General features: G+C 55.1%; 1 protein-coding gene and 1 long non-coding RNA gene across 2 annotated transcripts in view; one reads left to right on the forward strand and one right to left on the reverse strand.

The window, feature by feature from the left end:
- The window catches only part of CA6 (carbonic anhydrase 6), an 11775-nt gene extending 3402 nt beyond the window's left edge, over positions 1-8373 (forward strand). Inside the window, exons 3-7 of the mRNA XM_036460836.2 lie at positions 807-955; positions 2061-2153; positions 4618-4687; positions 6127-6284; positions 8119-8373. Coding sequence (XP_036316729.2) covers positions 807-955; positions 2061-2153; positions 4618-4687; positions 6127-6284; positions 8119-8358 — 710 coding nt within the window. The 3' untranslated portion in view covers positions 8359-8373. The remainder of the gene's footprint in view (positions 1-806; positions 956-2060; positions 2154-4617; positions 4688-6126; positions 6285-8118) is intronic.
- The window catches only part of LOC123651081, an 18506-nt gene extending 7901 nt beyond the window's left edge, over positions 1-10605 (reverse strand). Inside the window, exons 1-2 of the long non-coding RNA XR_006739560.1 lie at positions 10012-10605; positions 8861-8995 (exon numbers count right to left, since the gene is read on the reverse strand). This is a non-coding gene — a long non-coding RNA (uncharacterized LOC123651081). The remainder of the gene's footprint in view (positions 1-8860; positions 8996-10011) is intronic.
- Positions 10606-10903: the final 298 nt, after the last annotated feature.

Consider the following 10903-nt stretch of genomic DNA (forward strand, 5'->3'; position numbering starts at 1 on the left):
TGACAGCAAACCAGGTGTCAGCAAACCCAGGTGACAGCAAACCAGGTGTCAGCAAACAGGTGTCAGCAAACCCAGGTGACAGCAAACAGGTGACAGCAAACCAGGTGTCAGCAAACCCAGGTGACAGCAAACCAGGTGTCAGCAAACCCAGGTGACAGCAAACAGGTGACAGCAAACCAGGTGTCAGCAAACCCAGGTGACAGCAAACAGGTGACAGCAAACCAGGTGACAGCAAACCAGGTGTCAGCAAACCCAGGTGACAGGGGCAAACTCAGGTGCAGGCAATGCCGCCGAAGCCACAGTGTGCTCCCTGGCTAGTGCCGTCTGATTGCCCTCCTTTTCCCTCTGGAGCCTGCTTAGCTCAGTGCCCACAGGAGGCCCAGCACTTCTCAGAGGCTGGAGAGAAGCCCTAGTTTCCCTTCCCTCCGGAAAGGGGGGAGGCAGACAGGAAAGCAGGTGTGGAGGGCCCCACGTCGGAAGTCTGGACCAGACAATGCAACAGCTGTGCTGTGCGTGTGCGGAACGTCAGCCAGAACACACTCACGGCTCACGCACGTCCCTCTGATTTCCCTCAGGCATTGTGAACGAGTTTCATAAATTTGCTTTGGAGATGATTTGTGACCCTTTGGAATGGCTTTGTTTCCAGCCAGCTCCACGCCCGTCCAGGTGGCCCTGCTGGGGCCGCTGAGCCAGCCTGTCCCGGCTCAGCGGGGACCGGGGAGGCCGCCTGCCCAGGAGGCCTGGCCCATCGGCCGCCTGCACCCCTTGATACCCCCCTCCCCCCCGCCTCCGGTTTTCTCTTCCAGTGCAGATCAACCTGCCCCACACCATGCGCATGACCACGGCCGAGGGCACCGAGTACATCGCCCAGCAGCTGCACTTCCACTGGGGCGGCGAGGCCAGGGAGGTCAGCGGCTCTGAGCACACCATCGACGGCATCCGCTACCCGGCCGAGGTACGTGAGGGCCCACCAGGCCCCTCCCGCAAACCCACAGCCACTTCTGTTTTCTGTTTAAAAAAATGTTTTTATTGATTTCAGAGGAAGGGAGGGGAGAGAGAGAAACATCAATGATGAAAATCATTGATCAGCTGCCTCCTGCACTCCCCCATCCCCGCCCCACAAGCCTGCAACCCGGGCATGTGTCCTTGACCAGAACTGAACCTGGGACCCTTCGGTCCGCAGGCCGATGCTCCACCCACTGAGCCAAACCAGCCGGGGCCATAGTCACTTTTCTTATTCAAACAGCCCTGGAGACTTCCTGCGATGGCGATGGCCATGTCTCCGGAGGTGGCGTTTATTTTCATTCATTCGATGCTCAGGCATCAGTGCCGTGGCTGGTCGGGCCAGGGCCCCATCCTTGGAGAAGGCAGAGCCCTCTCCACGCCACCCGGGCTCTGCGTGCTGGGCTCTCTGGGTTTCCTGTCCTGCTCAGATCTGTCCTTAGGATGACCCCAGGGTCACAGCGGCCTCCCGGGCAAGGCGCTCACGTCCTGCCCACGGCGACCTCAGGAGAACCCGGGGCCTCATGTGACCGCGCTGGACTCTGCCAGCTTGTCTGCCTGGAGGGAGGTGGGGCCAGGGAAATGCCCTCGGATTGCCACATTCCCAGACTCCCACTCCTGCTCTTTCCATTCTTGGAGAACTTTCTGGTCTTTTCTTTTTCCCATTAGTTTTCTTTTTTAAAAGAGAGAGTGGAAGTGAGGGTGAGAGAGAGAGAAAGATCAATGTGGGAGAGACATATCGATTGGTTGCCGCCTGCTCATGCCCCAACTGGGGCCAGGGATCAAGCCTGCAACCCAGGTTTGTGCTCTTGACTGAAATCAAACCCATGACCCTTCAATCCTTGGGCCAATGTTCTAACCACTGAGCAGAACAGGCCAGGGTGAACTTTTCTGGACTTGACAGATCTCATGGCCCAGACGGAGGGAGATGGAGGGGACGGAGGGCAGAGTTGTTTGTCTGAGGCCTCGGTGGAGCCTCTGCTTCCCTCCTTCCTGCAATCCTGAAGCCTTCGGAGTCGGCACAATGGCCCCTGACCCACCTTGTCTTGCCCCCCCAGATTCACGTCGTTCACTACAATTCCAAATACGAAAGCTTTGATGTGGCCAAGGATGCCCCCGACGGCCTGGCTGTGCTGGCAGCCCTCATCGAGGTAGGCACAATCGCTTGGGCATGCACAGATTGGTGTGCACATGGGCGTTCAGTGTGGATGGGGGCTCCTTCCTGTCCCTGCTCCCTGGTCCTGAGCCCCCAGCCCTGGAACACGCTGACTTGGGGAAGATTCTAACGCAACAAAGCCAGGACAACTTACTAAACAGACATACATACAAGCGAAAAACACATCCTTAGCACAATTTTTAAAAATCGGAATTCATATTTGCTACTAATGCATTCTCTAAAATGTCCAGTTTTCAACAACAACAAAAAAGTTGGGCATGCAAAGAAATTGGAAAATGTGATCCATATTTTAGAGAAGAGAAAGCAGTCAATAGAACTGATGCTGAGTGGATCCAGAGTGATTTAGTAGACAGCACTTGAAAACAACTATCATAGACATGTGCAAAGGATTTTTGAAAAACTACGTTCAAATCATTAAAGGAAAATATGACAATGATCCCAAAAGGTAAGTCTCAATAGATAAACAGAAACAATAATTATGCACCAAATGGAAAGCCTAGAGCTGAAAAGTATAATGAACAAAGTGAAAACATTCACAACAAGAGCTTAATGCAAGGTTTGAGGCAGCAAAAGAATTGGTGCATTTGAAGATAGAACAAATAAATTATTCATCTTGAAGATCAAAGAGAAAAGATGGAAGAAAACAAACATAGCCTTAGAGACTCATGGGGACAAGACCACATGTTCCAACATACGCATAATGGGAGTCCCAGAAGGGAAAGTGACAGAGAAAGTGGCAGGAAAAAAAGTTGAGGAGACAGTGGCCCCCAATTCTCCAAATTCTATGAAAAACATTAATTTACCAGCCCAAGAAACTCAACAAACCCCACTTCTGATCAACACGCAGACACATCAAAGTCAAACTGCTGAAAGCAACAAGAGAAAAAGAATTTGTTATATACACAGACAGTGGTACAACTAACGGCCAACATCTCACAGAAACAAGTCCTCAGAAGGCAGTGGAATGACAGTCAACCAGGAAGCCATGTCCTAAACCACTCTTCAAAAATGAGGTGAAATAAAGACACTCCCAGATAAACAAAAACTGAAATAATTGCTAGCAAGCTTCTTGTAAGTATGAAAGGAAATCCTTGGGCCGAAAGAAAATGACACCAGACAGTAACCCAGATCCACAGAAAGCAATGCAGAGGCCCAGAAATGTAGATAGATCAGTGGGTACAGACAAAAGAGCATCTACAGATATCGATAGTATATTTTTTTTTGGGGGGGGGGGTCTCAAAAAATCGCCATAAAATAGCTTAAAGAAATAATAATGCCACTGTATTGTTGGATTTATGATATACGTAGATGTAATTATGGATGATGAAAGACGTGGAAGAAATAGAGCTACACTGGAGGAAAGTTGCTATATTTTATTTATTATTATTATTATTTTAAAAAATATATTGTTATTAATTTCAGAGAGGAAGGGAGAGGGAGAGATAGAAACATCAATGATGAGAAAGATCCTTTGATCAGCTGCCTCCTGCACACACCCTAGTGGGGATGGAAGCCGCAACCCAGACATGTGCCCTTGACTGTATCAAACCCAGGACTCTTCAGTCTGCAGGCCAACGCTCTATCTACTGAGCCAAACTGGCTGGGATGAAAGTTGCTATAGTTTATTGGAATTAAATTAGTATCAACCTAAGTTAAGTTGTATATTGTAATCGCTACAGCAACCAAGAACAGAACTAAACATGATTCTGTGGTACACAGAAAGTATTTGTTGAGCACAAAAGGTGGAACAGAGGGACAAAAAAAAAAAAAGACACGACACATTTATTATTTTTTACATTTATTTTTAAATATATTTTTATTGATTTCAGAGAGGAAGGAAGAGGGACAGAGAGAGAGAATCTTGGATTGGCTGCTTCTTGCAGGTCCCCACTGGGGAGGGAGCCCACAACCTGGGCATGTGCCCTTGACCGGAATCAAACCTGGGACCTTTCAGCCTGAAGGCCGATGCTCTATCCACTGAGCCACACCGACTATGGCAAGACACAGCACATTTAGAAAGACAGCAGCAGGGGGCGGTTTTAAATCTCAGAAATCTGGATTCATACGCGGGTGAGGACGTGGACCAACCCCACTGACGGGAAAGAAACGCTGAAAATAGACCTTTTCCATCCAGAGCAACTTTTCTGACTTTCAGAACGTCAACACTCATCAGAGACCTGGCGGAGGGCAGGACGGCAGCCAGGGCCTGACGGGGTCGCTGGGGGTGGCTGGGATAGTCCGGTGTGATTTCCGGCCCTTCCCACGAAGCTGCCCAAACGCTTCAGAGCTTGTCCGCCTGGGAGAGGCTGGGGGGCCCAAGCAGCCGTGGCAAAGCCAGACTGTACCCCCGCGGCTCTGCCCAGCCAGCCAGGGCCCGGCAGGTGGGCCGTGGGGACAGGGCCGGTCTCCCCACCGAGGTCACTGCTGTTTCCCTGCAGATCAAGGACTACCAGGAAAACACCTATTACAGCGACTTCATCTCTCACCTGACGAATGTCAGGTACTCAGGTGAGGAGGCCAGCAGCAGCAGGAGGGAGGAGGAGGGAGTGTGAGGTGGGGACAGAGGTGGGGGGTAGGGGAGGGCAGGGAAGGGTGGCGCTTGGGGGGAGGGTGTCCTGTGGGAGAGGTGTCCCCCTCAGTGTCAAGCTGAGACGAAGCTCTAGCCCAGTGGTCGGCAAACTCATTCGTCCACAGAGTCAATGTCAATGATCACCATTTCTTTTGAGAGCCAAATTTTTTAAACTTAAACTTCTTCTAACGCCACTTCAAACTAGACTCACCCAGGCTGTGGTATTTTGTGGAAGAGCCACACTCAAGGGGCCAAAGAGCCACATGTGGCTTGAGAGCCGCAGTTTGCCGACCACGGAGCTAGACGGAAACCCCTCAACATTGTGCCTGGATACACAGACCGGGGACACGCAGACGGGGGGACACGCAGACCGAGGATACGCAGACCAGGGACATGCAGACCGGGGACACACAGACCAGGGACACGTAGACTGGGGACACGCAGACCGGGGACACGCAGTCTGGGGACACTCAGGCCGGGGACACACTGACCGGGGACACGCAGACCGGGGGCCACGCAGTCCGGGGACATGCAGACCGGGGGCTGGTGTTCCCACCCTCTGCCTCTGGGAGGCCAGTTCTGGTCAGAGGGACCACCTACTCCCAGGGCCAGCCCTTGACCTTGAACAACAACCATGTCAGCTTTGAAGGAGTGGCTTTGTGCCTCCCACTGTGGCCACATCTGTTCCTGCCCCTCCCCCAAGCCTCCCAACCTCCTGTCCGTGGGCCTCCTGTGGGTCAGCCTCCTGTGGGTCAGCCTCGTGCCTTTCATCTCTTGTGACCTCGCAGAGGCAGGGCTTCCATTCTGACCAACGCCCTCCACGCCCTCGTCCCTGGCCCCCCATCCTCCATAACACAGCCCAGAACAATGCCCAGCTGGCGGCCACGGCTGGAACGGCTGGGCAGGAACAGACATCGTGCTGCTGTTGTTCACGGCTACAGATGTGGACAGGCTCCTCTGGGCGCAGCTCTCCCCTCTCCAGAGTGCCCCCTTCCCGCCTCCTCTTCTCCCTGAAACCCTCTGCCCTGGCCTCAGCCGACAACTGCGACGATGATGATGAGTTACACTCGAGCAGTGGCCGTGCTGGTCCCACCCAGCACTTTAAAACACTCCCCTTCCCCCCAACAGCCCTCCTGACCGCTCCCTGGTCACAGAGGAGGAGCAGCCTTCAGGGCAGAGGACCTGGCCGGCCAGGAGGAGGCGGCGGAGGGGTCTCCTCCAGGTCTTTGCTCTCCATCCTTCCAGGAAGCAGCGCCCTGGGGGAGAGGTTTCCTGGGACTCAGCTTCCGCGCCCTCCGCGTGGCCAGGAGGGGGACGGTGGTGAGCTCGGGGCCGAGTCACTGCAGTCCCTCACGCCCTCTGTCTGTGGCCCCGTTAGGACAGAGCACCACTCTGGACAGCTTTGACGTCCAGAACATGCTGCCTGCGGACCTCCAGCTCTACTACACCTACGGGGGCTCGCTCACCACGCCGCCCTGCACCGAGAACGTCCGCTGGTTCCTGCTGGCCGACACCGTGCAGCTCTCCAAGGCTCAGGTACCGTGCAGCCTCCGCCCAGGCCTCCTCTGACCGCCTGGCCAACAAGAGTGCTCCCCGAACCCACACAAGGCCAATGCCGGGCTCCTGTGGTGCTTTCCAAGGGGCTGCTGGCCGCCCTCTGTTGCCGGGGTATCTTCCTGGTGCTGTGGCAGAGACAGGCAGACAAGGCATCACCCAAGGAGCCACAGCTCAGGCAGCAAAAGGCCGGAGCCGACCCAGGCCAGGGGAGGGAAGTCGCCCAGTGAAGGCGAATACTCATTGGGGCCGCTCTCAGAGGCCCTGCCGTAGGCCCAGGAAGTACAAAACCCCGTCCCCCCACGGCCTGCATGCTGACTTCACCGATGGCTTTGTGCAGGACAGCGTCGCCGGTAGGTCATGTCCCTCCTCCAGGGAAGGTGGAGGGACCCACGTTCAAGGAGACCCATTCCCACACACAAAAGTGTCGCCAACCAAAAGCTGGAAGTGCCCAGATACCTAATAGAATCAAATGTAAATTATCTCTGGAAATGCGCACCTTCAATCCATATGTTGACGAATTTCCACCAAGTTACCGGAAATGAGCTTCATTAGAAACAAAATCACAAATTACACAAGGAAAAAGACACTATGAGTGAGCGCCAACAGAAAGAGACCCACACAAGTTTCAGGTAGCAGAGTTATCTGTTAATATAAAATAAGAATGTTTATGTATGTAAAACCGCATAATAGGTAGAAGCATGTTTAATATGAGTTTTAAATATGATAAAAGAACAAAAAGTATAAAAATGACCACATAGACTTGAAAAAAATAAACCCAAATAGAATTTCTAGAATTGAAAAGATAGTAAAAACAGAGTAAAAAAATGCATTTAATAGACCAAGCTGAGAAAATTACCTAAAATGAAACACAAAGAGAAAAAGAGGTGGAAAAGAAATAAAGAGACAGAGAATAGAGTGGAAAAATCTAACAAATATCCAGTTGAAACTCCAGGAGAAGGAAGGCAGCATAGAGAGGAGGCACAATTTGAGGAATATACGCTGACAAACTTTCAGAAGAGTTCAGGAAGCCCCCCGAGTCAATGTAAATTTTACTCATTTTGTTTTTTAAAAGAATATTTTTTATTGATTTCAGAGAGAGAGATAGAAATATCAATATTGAGAGAGAATCATTGAGTGGCTGCCTCCTGCACACCCCACACTGGGGATTAAGCCCACAACCCGGGTATGTGCCCTTGACCAGAATCAAACCTGGGACCCTTCAGTCCGCAGACCGACACTCTATCCACTGAGCCACACCAGCTAGAGCTCAATGTAAATTTTAAAACACACACACACACTACACATATCAGAGTGAAATCAAAGACAAAGGAAGCAATTTAAACATCAGCCGGAGGGGGGAAGAACAGACTGCCATGAAGAGACAGGATTACACTGACAGCAGACTCCGCACCGCAGCAGTGAGCGTCGGAAAGCAGAGGGATCGTCTCCCCAAAGCACCGAGAGAAAGAGCAGCTGACCTGGAACTCTCCGCGCAGCCAAAGTGCCTTTCGAGGATGTAGATGGAATGCAGGTGTTTTCAGGAAAAATGAGCATCGAGCTTGCTGCCTGGCACGTCTCTGTTTACTTCTCCCTCCCCTTTCTACTGTCGACCCAAGACTCGTAGAAAACAACTACTAAGAGAGATTTCTGGATGAGAATAGAGGGATGAGTGTCCGTGCCTGCTCTGGGCTGGGGCTCTCACAGCTGTTTTATCCAAGTTGCCCAAGTCCAAGACCGAGTCCCAGTTCTAACGCAACTCTTTCCCATCGCCCGTGTCCCTGCCTCTCCGTAAGTCACTCCTTGTCGCCTGCAGGTGGGGAAGCTAGAGAATTACTTAGTGGACGACCACCACAAGATCATCCAGAGCATTTACCGCAGGACCCAGCCCCTGAACAGCAGGGTGGTGGAAGCCAACTTCGTCTACCACCCTAATTACCGTAAGATCCACCCCCATTTCTCCCTGGCCTCTCTCTCCTGGCCACCGAGGGGAGGAGAGTGTCTGAGCAGCCGGAGGCTCGGATGGACCGTGTGCCGGGCGTGGCAAAGGGGGTGACCCATTTTCCTAGTCCCGGCAGCTGGTCAGACACTGGCCTCGGGCAACTTCCCGGGAAGCACCGACGTGCTCTACGGCGAAGCAGGCCCGCTGGGCACCACGGGGGAAACTGAGGTGCAGGAGTGCAGACCCGCCTTCGGCACGTCACCCGGCAGGCGGGCCGCTGGCCAGCCTAGACTCAGACCCAGAGAAGATGCCGGAAGGCGGCGGGGAGGGGGGAGGGCACCTGCTGCCCCGCGTTCCCCGGTTCCACGGGGACCCCCACATCCCCCCAACCTCTTCCTGTGGGCTCTTCCTTTCACAGAATTAGCCCTGAGCTCCCAGCTCCTGCTCAACACACGCTGGATCGACAAGAAGCTGGATGTGATGATCAGCTTCATGGAGGTTCTAGGGAGGAGAAGAGGCCGGTACCACAGGTACCCCTGAGCTCGAGGAGAGACCGGGCAGGAGGGCCCCCGCCCCAGGCGGCCCCGCCCGGTTTCCCCCCCCCTCCCTGACGCACCCGTGCAACCTCTGATTCGAACCCGGGACCGTCCTCCCGGAGGCAGCGAGCGGCGGGAACGTCTGAGGAGGATGTGAGACGACACCCGTGGGACTCGCTGAGCTTCCAAACAGACCAGCTCCCCTTCCCCGTCGCCTGTAGATGCAGTAAATGACTTTGGAAAAACGTCTCTCCGCGCCTCCTTTGTCCCACGTCACATGCCCCTCCTGTCCCGCCCGGAGGGACCCGGGGCCGGGACAGGGATCCGCTGGGAGCGGTTCCAGGACCAAGATTAGGACACGGTGGGAGCAGGGACAGACCATCAGCCCACGGACTGAAGGGTCCCAGGTTCGATTCCGGTCAAGGGTGTGCACCTCGATTGCAGGCTCGGTCCCTGGCCCTGGTTGGGGCTTGTGTGGGAGGCAACCCCTCTCTCTGTTTCTCTCTCTCTGTCTCCCCTCTCCCTCCACTCTCTCTAAAAATCAATGGGAAAATGTCCTCAGGTGAGGATGAAAACAAAACAGAAAATCACAATAAATATTCACACTCACATACACACACACATACACACACACTCACACATACACTCACTCACACATTCACACACACACACACACACACTCACACACACACACTCACACACACACACACACACACACTCACACACATCACACACACACCCAAACACACACATCACACACACTTCACAACACACACAAAACACACTCACACACACTCCACACACACACTCACACACACACACACACACACACACACACACTCACACTCACACACTCACACACACACTCACACACACAACTCAAACACTCACACCACACACACTCACACACACACTCACACACACCACACACACACGCACACACACCTCACACACACACTCACACCACACACACACACTCACATCACACCTCACACACACACTCACACACAACTCACACACACACTCACAACACACATCACACACAATCACACACAAACACACACACTCACACACTCACACACACACACCACACACACACACACACACCACACACACACCACACACACTCACACACACACTCACACACACTCACACACACACTCACACACACACTCACACACACTTACACACACTCACACACACACACACACTCACTCACACACACACTCACCCCTAAAAGAAGAGGGGGAGCCGCCCTGCGGGGAGACTGCGGGCGGCGGGGTGTGGAGCGGGGCGCCTGTGGCGGAGGGAGAAAAGCCCGGAGCCGAGGGAGCGGAGGGGGCTCGGCCTGAGTGGCGCCACCTGGTCCGAGTCCCTGGACTCAGGGTCAAGTGCGAGCTCCGCACGGACGGTCACGTGGGTCAGTGACGGTGCTTCCGGGCCGCGGGGGCTGCGGTCAGACCAGGCGGCCGTTTCCATCGCTCCGTCCGGGGTTCCCCCCCCCCCAGGCCCTCCCTTACCCTCTCCGCTTCCTCAGGGCGGGGCGCCCTCCCTCCGCTCCGCCCCGCGGGGCGGGGTCCGGGCCGGCGCCTCCTTCCCGTCCCGGAGAAGGAACCGGAGGCAGCGGGCGGCCGGCTACCTGCCGAGGCCTCCCCGCGGCGGACAGTGAGCTCGGATCTGAACCCGGGCCTCTGGCCGCCACGTCCTCTCGCCTCCAGAGTCTCCCTTTGCTTGTTCCCCGGCCTGTGAGGCAGCTGCGGGGCGGCGGGGGTCCGCTGGGCCGGTGTCCCGGGGCCGGCGGCTCCGGAGAAGGCCCCCTGACCGTGTGCCCCAGTCCCCTCTGCAGCCTCAGGCGCCGCCCGCCGAGGCGCGACTCCGGTTCCCAATGGGAGGAGGGAAACGGGAGGGAGCCCCTCTGGAGGGAGGAGCCCGCACCTCGCCCCGGCCCCGCCCCGGCCACGCCCGGCCCCGCCCCAACCCCGCCCCCGCCCCAGGCTCCGCCCCCGGTACCGCCCCTCAGGCACCGCCCCCAGGCTCCGCCCCTCGGCACCGTCCCCAGGCACCGCCCCTCAGGCACCAACGCCAGGCCCCCGGCCCCGACCCCAGGCCCCAACTCCAGGCAC

This window comes from Pipistrellus kuhlii, unplaced genomic scaffold (genome assembly GCF_014108245.1).
Source record: "Pipistrellus kuhlii isolate mPipKuh1 unplaced genomic scaffold, mPipKuh1.p scaffold_m20_p_34, whole genome shotgun sequence".
Lineage (NCBI taxonomy): Eukaryota > Metazoa > Chordata > Mammalia > Chiroptera > Vespertilionidae > Pipistrellus > Pipistrellus kuhlii.